This window comes from Punica granatum, chromosome 8 (genome assembly GCF_007655135.1).
Source record: "Punica granatum isolate Tunisia-2019 chromosome 8, ASM765513v2, whole genome shotgun sequence".
NCBI lineage: Eukaryota > Viridiplantae > Streptophyta > Magnoliopsida > Myrtales > Lythraceae > Punica > Punica granatum.
The window spans coordinates 27,350,413-27,374,016 of record NC_045134.1 but is presented as its reverse complement, the minus strand read 5'-3'; the positions used below and the strand labels follow the sequence as shown (position 1 = coordinate 27,374,016).

General features: G+C 39.1%; 4 protein-coding genes across 9 annotated transcripts; 1 reads left to right on the top strand and 3 right to left on the bottom strand.

The window, feature by feature from the left end:
- Positions 1–595: 595 nt before the first annotated feature.
- Positions 596–2,392, bottom strand: LOC116215837 (F-box/LRR-repeat protein At3g26922). The gene is made up of 3 exons (XM_031551617.1): positions 1,381–2,392; positions 1,127–1,273; positions 596–1,034 (listed from the first exon to the last, which is right to left on the bottom strand). The coding sequence occupies exons 1-3, from the start codon at positions 2,257–2,259 to the stop codon at positions 747–749; spliced, it is 1,314 nt and encodes a 437-aa protein (XP_031407477.1). The 5' UTR covers positions 2,260–2,392; the 3' UTR covers positions 596–746.
- Positions 2,393–3,597: 1,205 nt separating this feature from the next.
- Positions 3,598–9,265, bottom strand: LOC116215835 (protein ACTIVITY OF BC1 COMPLEX KINASE 8, chloroplastic). Of its 4 annotated transcripts, none has more exons than XM_031551614.1 (12): positions 8,615–9,265; positions 8,385–8,496; positions 7,673–7,867; positions 6,894–6,941; positions 6,686–6,814; positions 6,145–6,269; positions 5,613–5,723; positions 5,088–5,196; positions 4,749–4,867; positions 4,328–4,481; positions 3,990–4,134; positions 3,598–3,905 (listed from the first exon to the last, which is right to left on the bottom strand). In XM_031551614.1, exons 2-12 carry the CDS (start codon positions 8,427–8,429, stop codon positions 3,841–3,843), a joined length of 1,245 nt encoding a protein of 414 aa, XP_031407474.1. In that variant the 5' UTR covers positions 8,430–8,496; positions 8,615–9,265; the 3' UTR covers positions 3,598–3,840. The 4 variants fall into 4 exon arrangements, with proteins under 4 accessions (XP_031407474.1, XP_031407475.1, XP_031407473.1 ...); XM_031551615.1 differs by having other exon boundaries at positions 8,385–8,487; XM_031551613.1 differs by having other exon boundaries at positions 8,368–8,487; positions 8,615–9,264.
- Positions 9,266–11,842: 2,577 nt separating this feature from the next.
- Positions 11,843–13,960, top strand: LOC116215836 (heme chaperone HemW). Its single transcript, XM_031551616.1, has 2 exons — positions 11,843–12,811; positions 12,886–13,960. The coding sequence occupies exons 1-2, from the start codon at positions 12,018–12,020 to the stop codon at positions 13,517–13,519; spliced, it is 1,428 nt and encodes a 475-aa protein (XP_031407476.1). The 5' UTR covers positions 11,843–12,017; the 3' UTR covers positions 13,520–13,960.
- Positions 13,604–16,520, bottom strand: LOC116215838. 3 transcript variants are annotated; one of them, XM_031551618.1, is made up of 10 exons: positions 16,363–16,520; positions 15,980–16,005; positions 15,563–15,647; positions 15,256–15,465; positions 14,930–15,052; positions 14,800–14,857; positions 14,636–14,709; positions 14,322–14,410; positions 14,153–14,236; positions 13,604–13,929 (listed from the first exon to the last, which is right to left on the bottom strand). In XM_031551618.1, the coding sequence occupies exons 1-9, from the start codon at positions 16,450–16,452 to the stop codon at positions 14,188–14,190; spliced, it is 804 nt and encodes a 267-aa protein (XP_031407478.1). In that variant the 5' UTR covers positions 16,453–16,520; the 3' UTR covers positions 13,604–13,929; positions 14,153–14,187. The 3 variants fall into 3 exon arrangements, with proteins under 3 accessions (XP_031407478.1, XP_031407479.1, XP_031407481.1); XM_031551619.1 differs by having other exon boundaries at positions 13,604–13,857; XM_031551621.1 differs by having other exon boundaries at positions 15,256–15,429.
- Positions 16,521–23,604: the final 7,084 nt, after the last annotated feature.

Below are 23,604 nucleotides of genomic sequence, written 5' to 3'. Positions count from 1 at the left end.
ATATGAATGGACAATCATTGATTGCTGAGAAAAAAAAAACTATAAATAGACGGATTGAGCGATCTCGTATAAATAAGTTTTATGGTAGTCATACTAGCACTCCTGCACGTGTGAGTAGATCATATGTAATCGATAAATGCTAGTAACTGGGGGCCTTATTTGCTTCAGGCCATCGAGATTTTACTTTCCTATGGGCTGGCCTAAATCATATACCTTGGCCGCGTCCCCAGCTCTTTCGATCCCGGAAAAAAAAAAAATGCCCGTCAAATGAAAGGAGAAGGGACGAAAGAAAAACGCCGAAGAGCATATAGATCGGTAAAAGTTTATGGACATCGCATAAACGAAAACTATTCAAATGTTTAGGGTGTATTTGTTTTTTAAAAAATTTTCAACTCAACTCAACTCCACTTATCTTCAATTTAACAACACAATCATTACTTTTTAAATTTTTAAAATTTTTTTAATAATTTAATTCAATTTTTAATACTAAATTATTTCAATTATTCATTACTTTCTCTCAACTATCCATTACTTTTTCACATTTTTTTCTCATAATTCAACAAAACAATCATTACAAACCAATTAAAACCAAAACTCAACTCAACTTTAAATCCAAACGCACTTTAATTACCAGAACAAACCAAAACGGTCAAATCCTTAATTATCAGCAGCAAGAACTAATCAAATATATCATTCCCACATTCGACTAACACTATGGCGCACCGCAGATGGATCGAGCTAGTTGGCTAGAGGATTAAATGGACTTTGCAATGCTTAGGGTCCCTAGGGAGCTCCATCAAGTGTAGGAGAAGGTCATTCGCCCTCACCGACAGTTCATTGCGATGTGGCTCCGCATAATGTAAAACTATTTCCTCCAGAACATCGCTGACCCCGAGTAGCAGTATCGCGATACGAAGATCTGACTTGGTCGGCTTAAAATGGCGAACAAAAATCTTCTTCAGATGCGGCATTTGGTAGGACCTCATACGGTTCACTACACGAGATACTTCCCGATCTTCAAGCACATTGAGTTCCTGCACCATATATGTACTATACATCAGCTTCTTGTCAAAATTCGCTTCTCTGTGTCAAACCAAAAGAGGGGGAGAAAAAAAAAAATCGTTACTGCAGCAATGTCGAATATCTGGAGGTGCGGGAATTTGCTTAGTAGCACCGGGAGTAGCTTGATGTCTATCTTATCCCCCAAGTTCAATGCGGTTGCATTGCCGAGAACCGGAAATGTCCTGTGGAAATAATCTTCATGAGCCGGATCCTGGCAACAGAGCAAGAAAAGAGTTCACCATCCAAGATAGCAAACTGGAAAATAACACGCGAATTGTAAGTGAATAAAGCTTGATTAAACGTAGCTCGATACTTTACCGAGAGGAATGGAGCGTCTAGAGTTAGGCTCTTCACTGCACGCAGGCCCCTGAAGAGCAGGCACATATTTCCGTTTCGTTCATCTGGCCAAAAGTCCAAGAAACGAACATCGGCCTCAACAAGCCCGGGTGAGTCCGACATGACATATTTGTCAATGAATTTGCCCCGGTAAGAGAATGACTTGAGACAAGGCGCATCAATCACAACCCTGCCGCGACGGTCGTAACGTTCGTGATACTCCCCCTCATGTATGGACAGTTTTTGCAGCTTTGGAGCCGAAATGCTCACAGCCTGGAGGTGAGTCCAGTTGCATCGGTAGAGACAGAGCTTCTCCAGTGTCGGAAGAGAGAACAATTTCCGAGTCGACTCCTCGTCCTCGAATATGAGAAAGCTCAGGGTCATGTCCTTGAGACACGGAAGATTGACGGAAGGCGGAGCCCGCAGAATGCACTTTGTTTGCAGGAGAAGCTTCACCAGCTTTTCGCTCTCAAATAAGCCCCGCGGCAGTACATGCTGTCGTTGGACTTTCGTGAAGAGCAGGGAGAGCTCTTGGACGCCGCAATCTGCCACGAGGTCGATCCATTGATTGATACGAGCAACATCATGTCCTACGGAGCAGAGCATGGAGAACTTCTCCAAGGGCGACGAGTCCCGGAGAAGCAGAGCTCTATCCACAAAGTCCATGAATTGCAACCTATGGGAGAACCTCGTCTCGTTTACCGACATGGTAGTGACGGACTCCCAAAGGCGCTCCCACCTCTTCGATAGCACGCTCGTCCTTACGGCATCTTTCAGAGGAAGCATAGACAGGATCCGATGAAGAACCTCGTCGGGTAAACTGCTTAACCAATCTGACATCACTCCCTCGTTAGCAGCCATCTTATCGAACTAGCAGTGTGCTGTGAGAAGAAACCAGAGAAGTGCCAGATATATATATATATATATATATGTAAAAGAGGGGGAGATCATGAAAATTTATGAATAACCGAATTAAGTAGAGAAACCCAATAGACCTTCCCATAGAAGTTCTTCTTTTATAGGGTAAAAGATAAGAAGAGGAACCGCGCCTTCCCACAGAAGTTAATGACATAATTAATCGATACATGCATTTAAAAATAAAAAATAAAAAAAGAAGAAGATGCATATGCAAGTGCATTGCGGCCTTTGAAATTATTGCATGGAGATGCTGCGTGGAGGATACGCATAATGTGATTGACCAAAAATCCGACCGTAATATCGACGCATTACGTCTTTTTCGCGTTTTTAGATCCGACCCCAATAAAGTTCCACGCAATTCGATCGATGCATTACGTTAAATAATCTGATCATTAGATCTAAAAATTGCATATATTTTAGTGTTTTCAAATCTGACCCGAATAAGATACAACGTAATGCGGTCGACGCGTTATGTCAAATAATTTTATCATTATAATTGAATTATTTCCACGTAATACTTTTATTTAGAAAAATCAAAAGAAATTTCGTTCAAGAGGCGCTAGATATATCAATTACGATATATATAATATTATGTTTCAAATTCTAGTTTGTGAGTGCAAAATCTTTTCCTATGCTTTTTTTAAAAATAAAATTCATAATTTTTATAAATAAGTAGATTTATTATTAGTTTCAGTTATACACTTTATTGATTATTACACAAACCATTAAGATGAATAAAAAAAATTAAAAAAATTCCGACCCGCGGCAACGCGAGGGGTCGCACCTGGTTGGAGAATAAATATGACTTATTAATTTCATTATTTACTCTTCATGTATGTATTGCGTTAACAACGGCGAGTAAAGAGATATTTAACCAAAAACCAAGGAAATGCTGAAAAATTTGATATGATAACCTCTTATAAAACGAATGGCAATCTCTCATCACTCAAACCCGGGGAGTCTGAATTGTTTACTATAATAAATTGATGTATTGAGACATTATAAACCTCAGTTCGAGTAATTGCATCCAGAAGGGAAGTAGATTGAAGGGGATTGTGAGTTGAATCTCGTCCGGGCACATACAACAATACGTATCGATTGTTTGGATAATTCCTCAACAGATCCTTCAAGCATTTACTTTGCGCAACCGACCTGTGATTTGGTACACGAACCTAACTCTTACAGTAAAAGAGCCGAAAGGACTGATCACAATCTCTATTCGAAAGTCGTGTCCATATATAAGCAGAAGGTATGGATGCATGAGGTAGTATCGCCGAAGAATTGCGGTTAAAGCCGTAACTAAAATCACCAAAATTTAATTTCGAAGGTTCAACAAAATACTTGATTAATTTTACAGAAGATAATGACTAAACAGAACGATTTCTATCATCTTCCAGTCTTTTTTTTTCTTGCTCCCTCTTTTATATCATAGGATAGGAATAAGAGAATCAATCAAGATACTAACAAAATAAATAATAATCCGAAAAACTAGCACTTCTAGGTCTGTTCCGTCCTCTGGTCGGATCATTGTCTCCTAAATAATCTTCTGACTAGATTTCGTCTGCGAGGTCGAGGTTTAACATCTTTGCCTGCGACAACAAAAACCCCGCTCAGTAACAAAATGATATCTTCTCGGTAGATCCAAAATCTACTTTCCAGTTGGGATAGTTTACTTTTTAATCTCCCGGCAGCATACAACGCCTCTTCTGCAATGGGCCGCCATTGTTCAGCGCAAGAGTAATTAATTCCGAGACCGACACTGAGACCTCTTAACAGATGCACAGTTCGAAGAACAGAAAATAGCTCCTCGGGAAAAGCCTATAATCGCCAAAGCCGAATTAGGGAACTCGACATCGCTAAAAGGAAACTCAGTATTGCGCAAGAAGCAATTTAATAGATTTTCAATTTGCTAGTCAACCACGAGTAATCCACTCATCAAGCAAACCATCCATTCAAGTTTGAATATAAAACCACAGGTATAGGGAGGATACTCCATAGCATTAACACTTACCTGAACAGCAATCTTTTTTATTGAAGATTCCTCGGAGAACGGTTGCAGCGCCGTAACTCCAGGAGGCAGCTTCGTATCAAACATTGTCTCGGCCAACCTAAATAATTCCTCTCCTTCATTTTCACATTTACTTAAAGTATCTATCCCAAGCTCCCTAAATGATAATGGAGAAAAGTTATATGCACAGCAAGATTAAGGGACATATAATAATAAAAAGCCCCAATAAGTATCCAAATAGACTCCATTAATTTCTTGGCACGAGGCTAAGAATTTATGTAGCCTATTCCATTTTAGGGTGGTTGCATGAACATAGGGAGCCAGAACTAAGAGAAAAACAAGTAATCCTCTGTGACTCATATCTTTTCACTAATAACATTAGCTGTTATGCAAAACTTTTGGGAAAAGGAAAAGGCTTTAGTACCTATAGCTCTCTGATGCTCTTTTAGGGTCTTTATCTGCAATAGCAACAACAAGATTCGCGTATCCAAGCCTCAGAGCATCTGGGAGATCTTTCACTTGCCCATAGTCTAGCAAAGCCACCTGTATTTGGTGAAATTTCAAAAATCAACATCATTAATTTTATCTTGAAATAAGGTTTGAGTTCTTACACCATTTTTGTCTTGAGAGAAATGACTATTCGGGGAAAGAAATGAATAATGTCTGTTCTTTGTAATCATCAGCATAATATATAAGAAAGTTGGAGGAGGAATAATCAAATGAGGGATCACAAGAGAGAAACAGCTTTTAATGGATGACTCGCCTCTGAGCCTTTGCATATGAGGATATTTCCAGGGTGAGGATCTGCATGGAAGAAACCACTCTTCAGGATCATTTGGCCATACGCCATTGTCAAACTGCTAAGTATGTTCCTGCATTGAGCAACAAGCAATTGTAATCACCTTTTGCGATGTCAAAGAAAATTAAAGGCATGCTAAATCACAATTCTCCCCACAGTAAAACAGAGCGCATTAAACAAAAGTAAGGGTCATCAAAAATCTAACTGAAACAACTCAAGCTTCAAGGATTAATCTAATAGTGCTCATTACCAAGCATAAAGAATGAATTTCAAATTAAGGGGACTAAAAATTTGATCACCCACTATATAGCATGCATCTCATGTGATAAATAAGCAAGCCAAATTTTTCATAAAATGAATCTCCAACAAGAGGAATATGCGATCTAAATTTTATCCTATGCAGAGGAACAGTAAGAGAAAAGAACAATGAATAACAAAAGATGCAAAATGGACTTAATTCATGATATCTGAGATTATGTAAGGGCTTACTGCTTTGCTGCTGCGGCAATCTTACCACGGGGGTTTATCCCTCTTTTTGCAATTTCGTCACCGAGGTTCATGATTGGAATTCCATCAATATATTCCATAACCAATACCCTCCTAAGCAGACAGCAAAATGATTTCATTAGATGAGACAATGAGGAATGTGGAACCCCAAGTATATTTATCATGAATAAATAGACATTTGACTCATCTCAGGACTCATGGAAGAAAGTGTTTAACCAAAACAACGTTATTTAATGATAAATAGGTTATAGATGGCTAACTTTTCACTTTCTACAAAGGAGCAAAGGCTATAATTGAGACTGCTCCAAACTTTCACAATTCTCTCATACTCATATCATCAAATGACTTCAGCAATAACAATTATATTATAAGCAGAGTTTGTAGTAACTACAAATCCCAAAGTTATTCTCACGTAGAAGACATATAGTATAAGATCGACAACCAATTGTCAAATCATGAAAGTGACAGCCAGCAGACTTGACTTTACAAACTAGATGAAATTAATGCAACATACCTGGTGACCATGTCCCCTATAACTCGTGGCACTAAAACAGGAGATTTTTTGTTATTATCCTTCAGGAAACGTCCGATTCTTTTCATAGCATCAGCCTCCCTCATGAAATCAAACTCGTAACCAATCTTGACAATAACAAATGAAACCAAATAATCAGGATCAGTTACTTACTAACTGAAAGGAATGTCAGGTACCATAAGGAAATTCTTTTGACCAAGTACTAAGCCACAGGGAATTATCCCATCACCAAGGAGTTTCACAACATTATAACAACAAAGCAAATAGAAAATGCCATTTGCAATGACCTGATAATGTTTGGACATGCCTCGGGGAAAATGAAAAAAGGCAAGAACAAGAAGAAATTATGACAACTGTGGACCACAGACATGCATTTCACAAAGAAAAAGTGCCGTTAAATCAAATAGTCAGAGTCTTAGTTATCATTTCCTCATTAGCTGAGGAAAACTAACACATCTTCGAAAAGGAAAAAAAACTCAGAATATGAAGATTGTCATAATCATTCAGAGAGAAATGGCTGGACCTGCTTCTCCATTTCCCTGGTTACTGAGTACAAATCAAACTTAATATCTGTCTTTTGCATGTATAGTGCGAATGCCTGCAAATTGCGGATGTCTGTCATCATGAGGTCCTGAACTCCTGGATGTTGTACCTATTCTACAAAACACAAGTTAGAACTTTGTATAAAGTATGAGCTGAAAACCAAGAGAGATTCTCTGAAGTGCCAGTACCTTGACAACAACATCATCCTTATCACCCTTCAGCCTTGCTCTATGAACCTAATTTAATAATAATGGAAAAAAAAGAGGCTTGTAAGACATTTAGCCCAAGACAAACAAGATCCAGAATCGTAGCTATAATTTTCTCTCCCAGTTGAAGAGCACAAAGAATAAGATTACACGAAAGTTAAAGCTGAAACAGTAGTACTGTCAACTATTTGTCCAATCTATGGATCAGAAAGTCATCAATTTTCATATCAAAGTGATTTGGATAAAATCAGTACTAATCCGCAAGAAATGAGACTTGAAAAGAATCAATCTATATGGAAGATGAAACTTCTCTTCAGTAACAGCGACCTAAAAGGACAATCCAGATGGCACCATCATATGACAGGTGCCCACATATAAGGTCTAATATTTCTTATTAACACAAGGGAAAATTTTAGGAATTGCTGAAATTGAAATCTGGCAAACTATCTTCTAGCAATCATATTGGAATCAGCTAACCACACGTCGCAATCATATGACCACCATTTAGTCTAGAATTTAGTAGAAACATATGTGGATTGTGCGCCATCCTTCTATGTATAGACAGACTCTCGAATAGCATCTTGTACCCACTTGTATGAAGCATCCCCACTAAGACCAAGACAAAAGCTTTTACTAAAAAGATGAAAATCTTGGGTCTATTCAACATGCAATGTCCCAAAAAAACACAGAATAACAAGTGGTTTATGAAGCCTATTCACTGCAAAAGGCACATAAAGCTAGAAAAAACTGCTGGAAGGTACCTGTGCAATTGAAGCAGAACCGAGAGGATCAACATCGAATCTTTCAAACAGATCCCCCACGCTTCTACCCAGTTCCTTTTCAAGTACCATCTGAACAATGTCGTATGGAGTAGCAGGGGCATGGTCACATAAGGAGACGAGCCTTCTTACCCATGCAGCCGGCGCTAAGTCTGGCTTTCCAATGATTTGTGCAACCTAAAATTCCAGTAATTTAACATTGGTATCGAGGTAATTGATTAAAGGAAATTTTAATAAAAAACAATAAACTCAAAGATTCGGCTTCCCAGATATCTGATCTAATATTAGAAACCACCACAACATTTGCAGCTTTCTCCCAAAAGCTCGAGACAACTGGACATTTGCAAAAGCTCGGGGAGAACAGAGACCCAACCCAACCCAACAGGAGATTGCAGAAGTTAGGACAAGAGAAGCTACCTAACAGATTTTTCCATCTTAAAGTTGAGCTTGCATTTCTCCATTTTTTTATTTATGTTTTATTTTATAAAATGGAGTGTTAGATGAAGGAGCCTAATAGAGGAAGAAAGATCATGGCCAGAGGCAGACGAAGTGAAGGAGTGAAACTCGTTAAAAATCTTGAATTTAACTGCTGCCATCAACACAAATTAAATTCGTGGGACACTGGGAAGTTATCAAATCAACGAATCAAGTCTAAAGTGAAATCCTTTCACGAGTACCTTAAGGAAAAACCCACCAAGGTCAGCACACATGGCATAAATCTTGTCAGCCGCATGCTCATGTTGCCTCTCCCACATTGCCTCCAGCTTTTCCTTATCTTTCTCAAAGCTCATCCTAAGCTGAAACACCTAACAAACAAACAGGAAGACCCACCGAAATTTACAACCACCGACCAAGAATTTTGAGACGAAAAGCAGCCGAAGATCGAATAGAGAAAGAAAGATGGAAGGGCTCGAAATTCATCACCTTGTAGCCGGTGTAGATATCGACTGCTCGCACCCAGAACTGAAAGGAGCGTTGCCATGGCCTGAACTGGGTCGAAACTTTCTCTTGAAAGTCTTTGAGATCGAGAGGAGGAAGCATTGCGCTTGAATTCTCTGCTGTTTTTGTTGCGCAACTGCTATGCTTTCGACTAGACTAGGATTGAATAAATATGTTTGAGAAACCATGCAAACACTCTGCACTGAGTGCCAGCAGTGGGTGAGATGCGAGTGAGGCTGTGGCTGAGAAACCGATAAATTTAGAGAGCACGAGAGGAGAGCACTTCCCACCCCGACCCCGCCACCGCCCTTGCGCTTTGCCCTTTTGGTGGTACTCGAGCTGCTGAAAGCGAGAGGGCTAATCGTGTTTGCCTTTTAATCGCTTGGCTTGTAAGGCTCCCCCTAAGCTTTCAGAGATGCTCGTGAGTTTCAAATCGCAGTCAAGTCTTCTTCTGCCCCACCAGCGACAGCGAGCCCCCATTTCTGATCACACGCCATTGCCCTCTCTCCTTTCGTTTATGCTTTACCTCGGATAATGTCTCGTCTTTTTTTATACATGTGCTAGGGACTGTCGTCTTTCCTCCCAAACTTGGATCTTGTCGCCGCGAGGAAGGATTCATCTCATCTCCCGAATGCATGCGGCAGAAGTAACCATTGCGTGCAGCAATTGACATGCTAGCTTAGAGTTAAATAATTCCCACGGCGGATATAGGTTCTGTAGATAAGAGCTATATATATATATATATTAATCTCATTAGAGCTGAATACTAGCACAAAATTCAATTAATTCAACCATTTTAATAAAATCTATCCGGAAAAGGAAAAAAAAAAAAACCACTTCCAAAAGTACAAAGTAAGTCGCATTTTGTATCTTAAGTGCATGTTAATTAATTAAGTACCGACAATTTACACCTATGAATGCCTAAGGAAGAAAGTTATGCACCATGGCGTCATGTCTAAAGTGAAAGTGTTAACAAACACCATCCTTATTTATCAGTGCCAAATTCGTTAATATATCCACCAAACGTACACCACTCTAAAAATGAAAAGATGAAAATTTTCAGTACGGGGCAGAGTTCGTGACACATTAATACCTGTTACGAAGTACAATTTTTACAATCAGTTAAGACATCAAATATGGGTGAATCATCAGCGGCTGATGACCTAGTAATTCCAAACTCATTCCAATATGATTTGGAGACTCCCAGGTCTCGAATTCAAATCTCTCGAGAGTATATGCTAGGATGGGCTCTTTAGTTTGGGCTTGAGGTCATCTATGACTTCTGTAAATTATACTAGACCCCCGATAGTGTTACGCTAACAACGTGAACCTAACTAATAGAGATAAAAAAAAAAAAAAAAGAAGCCCAAAAATTAGTGGTGCATAGGACGCCAAAACAAGAAGGACGAGAAAGGCGGGGTGGGGGGCGGTGGGTTTGTGGGGAAAGAAATGAATGGCAGTAGCACGCTCTGCTCCAAAAATGGGATTCTGCTAGCTGCCTTAAGTAAAAAGTACGTTCATCATGTGGATCCACTTAACTGCTTGAGCAAAAGAAAAAAAGAAGTGCGTTCATCATGCGGTAAAAATATGGGTCCTGCCGGTAGAAAGCTTGAGATAAGTAGTAAAATCCTTTTTCCCCATACCACAAGTAATTGAAGGGGGATTGCATTTGCAGCCACCTTCCCTCATTACCGAGCTAATGATATGTGAACTCCATGCCTCTATAGCTGAATATCGTGGCACTTTCTCATAGGCCTCGAACTTGTACTTCTCATCCTTTTTGTGTTTGAAGGAACAAATCGGACATGGTACCATTTTCCTGATGGCAAGCCATGAATAAATGAGGATATCCAATGGACTCCAGTGATAACATGATGAAGTTGTTGAAGCAGTAAACCCCTCTTCACAAGATAGCAGGAGGGAAAGAGGACCATTTGTTGAACAGTAAATTCAGCAACATTGCTAAGATTTCATATTTCAGCAGAAACACTAGTTAAAGGGAATTTCACAATTTAACGACATCAATCAAACTCGAAATTTAGGGGAAACTTCCATAAAGAAGATGATCGACAGTTTCACTTTCAACAAGAAGCTTCCCTCCTTCACTAGCTTCATGTGTCCAAAAAATCTACGTCAAGCTCAATGAGACATTGGGTGCTCAACAGCAAAGGCTGATAGGACAAATCTGATTGGACACCAATAATACTTACCGACCAATTTGAGGGATATATATAGATGCTTGCCTCCAGCTATCTTCCCTGCATACTCCACTGGATGCTTTACTTGCTTTCCAAAGCAGACAACTGTTTTGTTGGGCAAAAAATCTCATCTATCCTCACATGATGCCTCCATTAGGAGATAATGCATGCATTTAATGGCTTATAATAAAGCCCATCATCAATAAGTTTGTTACTAGTAGTAGTGGATAAGGAGAAGTGATGAACTGGGCCTTAGATGTTACCAAACCGAGAACCAGATATTAACAGATTTATGAATCCCCCGATTCTACGAACTGGTAGATACAATCAAATTCACAGAAGAGGTTTGCAAGACAATTGCGTTTTAAATACTATAATAACAATACTCATCTCAAAGTTTCATGATCTCGTGTGAATCCTAGGTGAATTCAAACAAACCCATGTCTACGCCAATAAATACCTCGGCTAACTGAACAATCAAGAAGACTACAATGAAGCCTATGGTAGGACTAGCAGCAGCACCTCTCGAAGCAGTCGAGAAACGATCAAGAAGAGTTCCGCCATGATAGTTCAGTTTCCACTACTCATCAAAGGCAAGACGGAGCACAAAACAAAAGCTTTTAATGAAATTGAACTGTATCGAACTCCGTTCACACTCAAAGTCGAGATCTCACAACCATACTGAAGCTAAAGAAGATGACCGCTAATGTCTCGCGTTGCAGAAGAGGTATACCGATTCTGTTTCTATATCTACCTCGAGCACGCAACGAGACTGAGAGCTCTGCACCAGATGAAACGTGAACTGAATGACGAACTCCACTTCTCATCAAATCAAGCGCCGCTACGAGACGCATCGCATTTCCCTCCATATCTCCCCCTTCACTCCTCTGCCAGCTTCAGCTTCTGCTTTCATTTCATGGCGCCTAGGCGGGGAAGACAGCAAGAGATTGCCAGGTCGGGCCGAGTCATTTGCTGTTTATGGGCCTCTGAGCTCAACCATTGGGCTTTTTGGCCCATTGAACCAGACCAAAGCCCAAGCTCACGCAAATGGCGGGGATGAGCTGTTAAGAGTCGACGACCAACGGCCAACGGCCTCCTCCGTCATCAACTCCTTCCTTCTTTTGATCTGTTCCTCTTCTCTGTTCAGTTCAATCCACCGGTTGCCTTTCCTTCTTGTTCGTGGAGGAATCATGCTCCGATCGACCTTCACTCCCGTCTTCACCCACTTTCCGACCAAATCCAGAATCCAAGAACTCCTTTCTCAGCCGCTTGCCTGCATCTCAACAGAAGCTCTTCTACCAGTTCGACGAAATGCCGCACAGAACGCTGCCTCCATAGTCCATTCCATACTGGAGCCTCCACGGTCTGCTTACATTCATCTCCCTTTCTGCCGAAAACGCTGCCATTATTGTGACTTCCCGATCGTCGCCCTTGGCTCCACAACCCAGCCTGAAGACGACCCCCGAATCCATAATTACACACAGCTGCTCGCCCGCGAAATCGAGGCCACGAGGGTCGAGTTCGAGTCTAGCCCTCCTCTCGACACAGTCTTCTTTGGTGGTGGGACGCCATCTCTGGTGCCCCCTAGGCTCATTTCTTCGATTCTGGAGCTGCTCAAGACCAAATTTGGGTTAAGTTCTGATGCTGAGATATCTATGGAGATGGACCCTGGTACTTTCGATGCCGAGAAGCTCATTGGGTTAATGGAGTTGGGTGTGAACAGGGTGTCCTTAGGTGTTCAGGCATTTCAAGACGAACTGTTGAAGGCATGTGGAAGAGCTCATGCGCTAAGAGAGGTTCACGAGGCAATTGAGATTGTCAAGTCCTGCGGGGTTCAGAATTGGAGCATGGACCTCATCTCCTCTCTCCCTCACCAAACACAGGATATGTGGGAAGAGAGTCTGCAGTCCACGGTCGAAGCCCGTCCCACCCACGTATCGTTATATGATTTACAAGTCGAGCAGGGCACAAAGTTCAGTTCTCTGTAAGTTACTGAAGAAAGCCGTGACATGAAACTTCTTATTAGAGGATAAAGCTTAATGTTTTGAGAATTTGCAGGTACACACCAGGGGAATTTCCTCTGCCTTCGGATTCACAGTCTGCAGATTTTTATAGGACAGCTTCAAGGATGCTCTCTGCTGCAGGTTACACCCATTACGAGATCAGCAGTTACTCCCTCGAAGGGTTCGAGTGCAAGCACAACTCTACTTATTGGAAGAGTCTGCCTTTCTATGGTTTCGGTCTTGGTTCTGCCAGTTACATTAATGGTTCAAGGCTTTCGAGACCGAAACGAATGAAAGAGTACACGAGCTATGTGCAGAATTTGGAGGACGGACTCGCAGATAGCAATCCCAATGACAGTAATCGTCATGTTGATGTTAATGATTTGGCCATGGATATTGTGATGCTGTCTCTGAGAACTGCAAGAGGTTTGAATTTGAGATCATTCAGAGAAGCATTCGGTGACCCTCTCACACTCTCCCTTTGCGAGGTCTACAGACCTTATGTGGAAAGCGGGCATGTAGTTTTCTTGGGTGAGGACAGGAGACTCCTGAAAGTAGATGAACTTAAAGCCTTGCTGTCGGACGAGGAGATCGCAAGGCAAGTTGCCTATATGAGACTCAGTGACCCTGATGGCTTTCTTTTGTCGAACGAACTGATATCCCTTGCATTCGGGATGATAGCTCCATAATCTGAAACCTTGGACTGGCTAGGATTAAGACGACTCATAATTTTCCAAATCTTACATTGCTGTTTCTCGGAAAGCTTTACAGTCTTATCTGAGAGGAGATTGCATTAAAAAGCTAAAGGAGATGGAATGACAATCACGGCACATGCGTATATTAGAGATTATGTACATCTCTCTGATGGAATAGTATCAGATTGAACTCTGGCTCAGACCCGAGTTAAATGCTACATGGAAAGATAGAAACTAAGCAACTATTTCGGGGACTCCTAATGAATTTTTCACCTCAGCGCGTCAAGATGGAAAGCAATTGTACCAGAAGCCCCCCCAGGCAGGAGTCAGGCCTGCATAAATGTATCTATGAGGCCAGTTGTAACACCGATCTATTTATGTATTGTACATTGTCGTGCAAGAACCTGCAATATTACATTATCAGGCATAATAAAAGATGAAGGTTTCCGAATTTCCACATCTTCCAAGGTATCAAGGTCAATAGAAGACCATTTCTCTCTATATGAATAGGAATAATTTTTCCAAAAATCAGAAGACCTTTAAACAAGATATCTGATTATCATTCGCGTCATTCACATGTGCTGCCGTCATTTATGAGAAAAGTAAAAAGGAACTAAATAGACTCACCATAGAGATGGTACCAGTTACGAGGGCTTTGTTTTTTAACCACTCTTTTTTATGCGCTTAAGCTCTTGTTTGCCCCTCATATCTCTGCAAGATAATCAAGCAGCTCATGAAAGTTAGAAAACTCCGACCATGCGCAAAATATATTTAACTGAAAGGGACCTTAAAGTACCTCTGACTTAGATAGATAATAATATAGAAAAGAGGGAGCAGCATCAAGGTCAGGATAGAAATAGCCAGGTAGAATATGCTTGTGTGCTTCTGCAAAGTAAGCATGGATCAAGTTACTAAGAAACGATACCATCCAAGAAGGCAGTTGTAAGATAAACATCCAGCGCATTATGATTAAACAGGGAAAAACAAAAAAGAACAAAAATGCATCTGTCAGAAAGAACGAAAAGAGAAAACTGGATTAAATAGGTCTTCAACGGGTCACATCTCAAACACCAGAACAGTCAAACTCCACCAAAGAAGGCTGCCCCCTACCTTTCCTCCTTTAGCGAAAGGCTTTTTCTTTCCATTGCAAGTGTGAGCATCACAGAATTGTCGCAGAAAAAATTCTGGAAACACATCACACAGTTACTATTATTCAGCGTATAGGGCAATCTAAGCGTCTAAGACAGAAGAAACAGCCTAATATAGGAAGATACCATGAAGACGACTTGCTGATAAACCCTGACTCACTGGAAAGCATCTATCTGCAAGACTCTGTATTGGAAAAGTAAGGATGGAAAAAGAAAGATAATTATATAATAATTAGTTATTCGGGATGGGAACAACCTCACATAGATGGCGATTTCGAGCTGCAGCTGCAGGATTGCACTTGGTCTTAGTTGACTTTGAATTTATTATGAAATCACAATGTAGTGCTCCGCAGAGATCAGCTAAACATTTGCTGCTACTCTGGTTTCATCAAGAAAAATGAGACGCACATCAGATTATTTCTTCTATGAAGCAACAACCTCTACACTCAAAAGAATAGCACTTGAAGGTTGGGTGGATGTCAAAATTAAATTATATTTTACCATTACAGTGATTCGTACTTTACAATTGGACAAGTGATAAGTAGAAAAACTTTAATGTGCGAGGAACTGGGATTTACATACGACATTCAGAAGGTTGTAGTGCCTGCTGTCAAAATGCTTATCAAGAAACTTCTCAACTCGGAAGGATTTCTTGCAATAACCACATCGCCATTCATTGATGTCCACATGAATCTTGTGCTCCTCCTGATCTCTGAACATATCATTTTCAGGATGAAGCCTGCAAGCCTGAGAGATCTGATATTTCTCTTGCTCCACAAATGGCATCAGATACTATAGAAACCACACATCATCATGAATTGCTGGAAACTTCCAGGAAGCGGAAATAAATTATTTAGGAATCAAATTTTAGAAAAACAAATTGCAATACCTCCTCGGTGATTTCCCATGCTGCTCGACTTCTTTCTCTCGAACAATGCACTTCATGAGCATGCTCATTGACTTGCTTAAGAGTTCTAAACAACAAGAACACTTACAAGAATGAGTTGGGAAAGAATAGCAAATATTGCAGCTAACAGCTCATTTGTGATTTTACTTTATCAGTGTTACATCCAGATGATTTTATCACCAAATATATCTCGAAATTAAAATAAGAGGCCATAGAGGTGTAGCCGAGCTGAACCAACTCAGGAGCTACTCGACATCTACTAGGTGAAAGCTCGGAATCAGTTTGATTTTATCGAGTTGTAGAGTCAAGCGAGAGTATCGGCAAACTCGAGCTCGGTTTGATTAGAAAATGATGAGCTCACAGCCACTCAGAATAATTGATAGCAGAAGGAAAGATTACCTCGCAGCTGCAGAACTTTCGAGCTCCTGATGATGGCATAAAATAGAAATTCTCGTCAGTTATAAGAATAAAAAATCCATTTAGTTGGGATCCAAAGCTCCCGAAAGCTCAGCTCTAACAGTGAAGCATCAACCTCGAAAAAATTCGTGGAAATTGAGTATTCAAGAAAATCATTGCCCAAACAAGAAATTACTGTTTTCCATCGACCTCAGATCAAGTATCACAGAAGAAGCTCATTTACGGATAATTAGCTCAATAATTTGCAACATTTTAATGGGGAAATTTGGAGAACCCACGAAAGCAAGGAGCTCGAGTCTCAACAACAGACATGAACATCACATGGTGAAAGGGAGACAGAGAAAGGATCGTAACGTGAAACTCACCGAGGTTATTTTACCAGCAAGAGAAGCATCGAGGGTCAGTAATATTAAGAATATCAATGAAGTGATTGCAGCAGCAGAAGCTCCCCCCATCTCTCACCAGAGACGGAGCACAGCGTGCGGAAGAACCGTGAGGAGGGAGGAAGGAGGAAGGAGGAGGAAGGAGAAGACGGAAATATCAGAAATCATTATTGGGCTGGGCCACTTCTAACATTGGATTGAGCCCAAGGTCATGCCCAAATTTAGCCCAAGAAAGCCCATTTGAGCTTTGGCAACTCAATGGAGGCTTTCCAATGAATGGCCCATTGCAATTATCAACCCTATTTAAAGAAAAGGAATAAGAAAGAATAAGAAAAAAAATATTAATCATGAGAATAATTATTACTGAGTTAAAAATGGTTTGATTATTTTCCCAGAAAAACAAAATATAGCCAACTTGCATATTCATGGTACAACTAATTTGATGCACCTGATATCAACATTACAAGGCAATTGCTTCCTCCTTCTTTTTTTTGGCCAGAAGAAGGCAGTTGCTTTAGACGAATTAATTGTTTGTCTTTTTTTATTTATAAAATCTAAGCAAATCGTGATCGATATCTAATCCAACAATCTTGCAGTAGTTACTCCTCTTGCAAACTAAAACGGGAAAGGGCACATATGTATAATTATTAGTTCTCTGAATTTGAGCAATATTTTCCTAAATATAGTTTCTTTTTTTTTCCCTTTATTTTTAGTTGGGGAATTGGGATATGATATATTAAACCCAGTGACCAATCAAAGCCGTTTTAATTATTTGTTAATTTCCTTGAAACTTGAAAAATCCTATTCTCGACTGGTGGGATTTCAGTTCTTGAAAGACAAGAGAATATATTATAATGATTACTACTTTAATTAGCACTATACACTTTAATTTGTTTTAGCGGCAGTCATTTTCTTTCTGTAATTAATCTAGGAACCTCCAGCAAAAGAAAATAAAAATTAATGAATAGTCCAGGACACAAGGACAGGTATAATTAAAGTCATCTCATATTATTTGCCATTTTCTACAATAATAAGTACTCTTGCTTCAATTAATCTGATCTCCGACCCTCTAACAATACCAGCTTTATCCCTTTATGTATTAAAAGTTGAACCCACTGATCACTAATATCAAGTCTCGAGGTTCAATTTACTCTTAAATATATAGAATTCTCGTTGCTGACGAAGTATACAAATAATAAGAAATCAATATTTCCCAAGGCATGCGAAAGAATAAACTAAAACCTAAATTGATTACGAGAATATATTCTATGACATGCCTCAAAAGCTGCGTTTATATACCATTATTTGATACCATAATATATGATTATCGATCCGTCCTTTGATTTTTCGTTAAGGCGGGGGGCACTTTCAGTTTGTTTCTCCAAGAGAAAATATTGTCAGAAAGAACAAAATTTATACACTTTGATGATCATCCAATTCATCAAATGTATTCTATTTTCCTCTAACAATAATTTTTCTCATCCCTTCAGATGATGTGATGCATGTTCACACATACTATATGTCTTGGTGAAATAAATTTGCTTGTAATATTTAATATATATACATGTTTTCTCCTTCATCTCTTAATTAAAAAAAAAAGAAGAAGAAGAAAAAATATTGCATGATGACACGGAAATCAGAGAAAATTTTGAATGATCTTACTTCATAATGATGTGGTGAGAAAAAACCAATAAGATTGTTTCAATTAAGAAGACTTATCATAATTAATCGAGTGATTATCACTTATTATTTAGTTTATTACAATTTAATTGGTTCTTCCTCATGTCATGTGATAAGGTAGGATCACCCAATAATCTCTCCATAAATCAATACATGCATATATCATTTTAATTGAGTTATGAAAGAAAAAGTGTAGCTTATCACTCCACAAAGGAACTAACATGATTTCTACTAATACAGCTATGGCAATGGCAATGTTAACGCGCTCCAATATTATATACATACATATATATATATATATATCTGTGTACTAATATTGATATGATAGTTATATATGGTTGTATGCCACTAAGATTCTTTATATATAGTTTATAATTTATCGAGCACTATTCAAGCGCAACTATATTGTGGTATTATATCATGTAGATCCTTAGGTCCCGACACATGAATCTTAAATATTAATTTTATATATATTTGGACAGTAAAAGTATTTGAAGCTTAAAAAATCTATACTTTAGTTACATATATTATATATATACTATCTATATAACTCCTTTTATTGATGTGAACCCTAGTATCCGGAATGACGTGAATTTTTTACATTCACAAGGATTCGAACCTGATACCTTACTTAAACGAAACAAGCGTTAAACTGCTTAAATCAACCCACATTAATATTTATATAACTCTTTATATGTAACTTTATTAGGAATAGCCCTTTTTCTTTTCCTTAATTATAATAAAATTGAAGTCACTGCGTTTGTCAATGTTATACTCACCTTATTAAGAAGTGCAGAGGTAGCTGGCCTTTATTTACGTGGAAAATATGAGCAGAGCATTTACTTTTTGAGAGGCAAAAGAGAAAACAAAAAGAAAACATTGAAGAGTAAAGAAAAAATATATGGTATACAACAGATAAAACAATTTTTTCATTTGCTTATATATATAAAAGATTAGAGTTGAAAATTGTAGAAATTTTTCATTGAAGTGTCCATTAAATTTCACATGATATGGTATTTATTCAAATATACATTATCCTCAGGGATATCAATTAATCAGAAATTTAACTAGGGAGAGAATTCTAATGAATCAAAAGGTAAAACCATGATCAAATAGAATTGCAAATATGGTATGGTAGGATGCATGAAATGCATTATGCATAATGAATATATCACGTGGCACTGTGTCTGCAGACACGAAAAAAAAAATCTATTTCTATCGATGGTAATTTTATAAAAGAGATAACTTAAATAATTAATAAAATGATACAAGTAATCCCAATATGTATGGAACCAGTGACTTTTCAATCAAGAGGCGATAGTGTGTGCAACTGCACTATATCTCTTTTAATACCGAGATATATTTTATAACTTAGCTAAGGAGAAGTGAGTAATTAATGCCTCTAATCAATATTGCATATATCACGTGGTGCAATAGACCAAAATTGATAGACTCACGAACCAGAACTGAGTAAGAAAGAAGGGTGGGGGGGGTAGAACCAACAAAACTCACTTGATAAGATGACTCGCCACGAGTAAGAAAAGTCGGATTGATTCGCCACGCTCAAGGATGAACGATAAGAATCGGGGTTTTCGCTACTAAACAAGGGACTTGTTTAGATAAGAAAAATAGAGGAAACGCTCTAGGCAATTTCATTCAAATATTCATAAAATTCGTCTATCTTCTTCTCTTGCAACACGGTGCATATTTATATAGAGAGAAAACACCCCCCTTGACTCTAAAATAAGAAACTGATATCTAATATCATCTAGATTACTTTCCTAAAATAGAGTAAGGTAATAATATAAAATAGAAAACTTAAGATTACTAACTCAAGCTAATATAAGAAATAATATCGAATTAAGGGAAACTATATCATAGCAATATAGGAAACTTAATATCTAATTAAGCTAAATTCGTGTTCCGAAATCTTCTAGAATACGCATTTGGACCTGAAAATTCGAATACGTGTTGAGTTGCATTCTGAAGTACATCATCCCCTCTCAGTTGGAAAAAGACGCGTCATCGAGTCTTCGTCAATCTTCTACTGGTCTTCATGTGTGCGCTTCGGTTCTTTTTAGCTTGCCATTTAATGACCAACTTTTCTATACGAACTCTCTCTTGTAATTCCTCATAGATCAGATTATCTGTTCTTCCTCGCCGATCAACTCTCTGGCTGGATTGCCCCTTCCTTAGCGAAGTCATATGCGCTTCAGGTAGCTCAGGTTTCACTTGATGAAACACCATCGATAGATCTTCAATAGCAAATTCTTCATGAAGTTCCTCTTGGGCTGAGTTTAAAATGGGTTCCTTTAGAACTTGCTTTGAAGAGTTTGAAATCAGTACCTTCGGAATGTTCTCCAAGCACTCTCGCTGTTCTTCCAACTTTGATTCCGAACTCACAACTTGCTAAACCTTGAGCTTCTCACCCTCATCAGCATATTCCACTTTCTCCTTACTCGGAACTCCACAAACATCTTCTAACGGCCTCTTTAACTTCACTTTTGATAGCGTGAGGGTTCTGGATGGTCACATATCGCCAATTAGGGAATTCAGAGGTAAAGTGTTTGAATCCATGAAATTCAAGGCACTTAGATTTTGATTGTGGAAAATGACAAATGATTGTATAGTGTGTTGAGTTAAAATTAAAGTTAAAATTTTTTATTTGGGAAATGTGTATTTTTGTTGTGTAGTGTGTTGAGTTAAAGTTAAAGTTAAAATTTTTGTGATTTTAACTGCGAAACCAGACGGAGCATTAATGTCTCAGCACTAAAAAGGGGGTTGTGGATCGACCTCCTCCTCTTTCACCTTGGCCGACTCAGCTTGAGACTTGAGCGAGCCCTCAACTTCCTTTCGTGGCTCGTTCCACCTTGAGGCTGACCCTTGGGGCGTGGATCCAGCAATCACCAGCTTCATGTTGAACACTCTTGGCGTAGTTAGTTGGCCATGTTTCCGCTGCCTTCGTACCTTAATGGCCAGCTTTATCACATCCTCTAGGGACACAAAAGGCTACCGTTCGATCATATCCGCAATCCCCTTGTTCAGACCTCCTAAGAAACGCGCAATGGTGTTCTCTTGAGACTCACGCAGCTCACATCCCATGGTCAGCAGATTGAATTCCTTAACATAATCTTCTATGGACATACCACACTGCCTAATACTTTGCAATTGAAGATAAAGCTGTTGCTTGTAGTACTCAGGCACAAATCTTCTATGCATAAGTCTCTTCATCTCTCACCAACTACGAATCTCATTCTCGCCATCTCTCCTTCGCTGTGCTTTTATGTTTTCCCACCAGAGATTCACATAATCGGTGAACTCGAGGGCAGCAAGCTGACACTTCTGGGCTTCAGAGTACTCACAATATTCGAACACCTTATCGACTCGCAGGACCCACTTGAGGTACTCTTCAGGGGAACTCATGCCTTTGAATTGCTGAATCTTCAGCTTGAGGTTGTTACCAACGCTCCTTTGCTCCCGTCGTGGAACTAGTTGCTCTTCTTCTTGAGGAAGTTCATCCTCCCAGTCAACTTTATCTTCCACTTGAACATTCCATCTGGGAACTCGATGTGTACGTGGTAGAGCAGCACGCGCCAAGGCCAGTCGCTCAACAACATGGGTCAGTTTATCGAGCCGTGCAGAAAGTTCGTCTTGCCCCTGTTGGAATCCAAGGAACTGGGCTTGGTTAAGTGCGAGTCCCCTCAGAACCTCATGGACGTTTTCCTCATCCATTGCGTTTCCCAGAATGATTCCTCACTAAACACTCGTGTGTACACTCCCTCGTGTGTTTCAATCGGCCAACAAGAACAGAACCTTCACTTTGATACCAAATGATAAGTTCACGAACCAGAACTGGGTAAGAAAGAAGGGTGGAGGGTAGAACCAACATATCTCACTCGATAAGATGACTCGCCACGAGCAAGAAAAGTCGGGTTAATTCGCCACGCTCAAGGAAGAACGATAAGAGTCGGGGTTTTCGCCACTAAACAAGGGACTTGTTTGGATAAGAAAATATAGGAAACGCTCTAGGCAATTTCATTCAAATATTCATCAAAGTCTGTCTATCTCTATTGTTCTATTACAATAAGGTGCATATTTATATAGAGGAAAGACACCCCCATTGACTATAGAATAGGAAACTAATATCTAATCTCCTCTAGATTACTTTCCTAAAATAGAATAAGGTAATAATATGAAATAGAAAACTTAAGAACTCTGGACACAAACTAAAATAGGAAGTAATATCTAATTCTAAATATCTTTCTACCTAAATAAAATATACTACCCGATTAAGATTACATTATTCCTAACTTTATAGATCTAGTCATATCATTATTCTTTTCCACATCACGATAATATTTCCTTGATATGTCCATGATATACTTTTTTGAGCATGGGCTTGTCGAGAAGGACATAAGCTGAAATCTGAAGCACATCATCAATGATAAGTTCACGAACCAGAATTGGGTAAGAAAGAAGGGTGGAGGGTAGAACCAATAGATCTCACTCGATAAGATGACTCGCCACAAATAAGAAAAGTCGGGTTGATTCGCCACGATCAAGGAAGAACGATAAGAATCGGGGTTTTCGTCACTAAACAAGGGACTTGTTTAGATAAGAAAATAGAGGAAACACTCTAGGCAATTTCATTCAAATATTCATCAAAGTCTGTCATCTTCTATTACAATAGGTGCATATTTATATAGATGGAAGACACCTCCCTTGATTCTAGAATAGGAAATTGACATCAAATATTCTCCAGATTACTTTCCTAAAATAGAATAAGGAAATAATCTGAAATATGAAACTTAAGATTACTGACTCAAGCTAATATAGAAAATAATATCTAATTAAGGGAAACTATATCATAGCAATATAGGAAACTTAATATCTAATTAAGCTAAATTCTTGTTCCGGTGTCTTCTAGAATACGCGTTTGGACCCGCAAATTCGAATACGAGTTGGGCTGCAATCTGAAGTACATCATCCCCTCTCGGTTGGAAAAAGATTGGACCTCGAGTCTTCGTCGATATTCTCCTGGTCTTGATTTGTGCGTTTCGCCGCTTCTTAACTTGCCACTTCAACAACATCTTTTCTTTGAGAACTCTTTCCGGTAATTTCTCATAAATTGACTGCTTTGTTTTTTCACGCCAACCAACTCGTTGCTTGAACTATTGCTTCCTCGGTAGAGTCGTATATGCTTTGACAAATTTTGCCTCAATTGGATGAAGCACCGTCGACAAATCTTCAATGGCAATTTCATCTTGAAGTTCCACTTGGGGTGAATTTAAAGTGGGTTCCATCAGAACTTACTCCGTGGAGTTTGAAATTAGTACCTCCAAAATATTCTCCTCAAAAGATAAATCGTTCATAATTGAGATGTGTGTATCTCGCTCCAGCATAGTCTGGTTCTTCGACTCCACGTCTTCTTCCTCTTTTGTTTGGCTGTCCTTCTTGGAAGTTGTGTCTTCAACCTGCACTTTTTCATCTTCTATCACAACATCAATAATCTTCATATCACCAAGATTTGTCTTTCCTTGTACA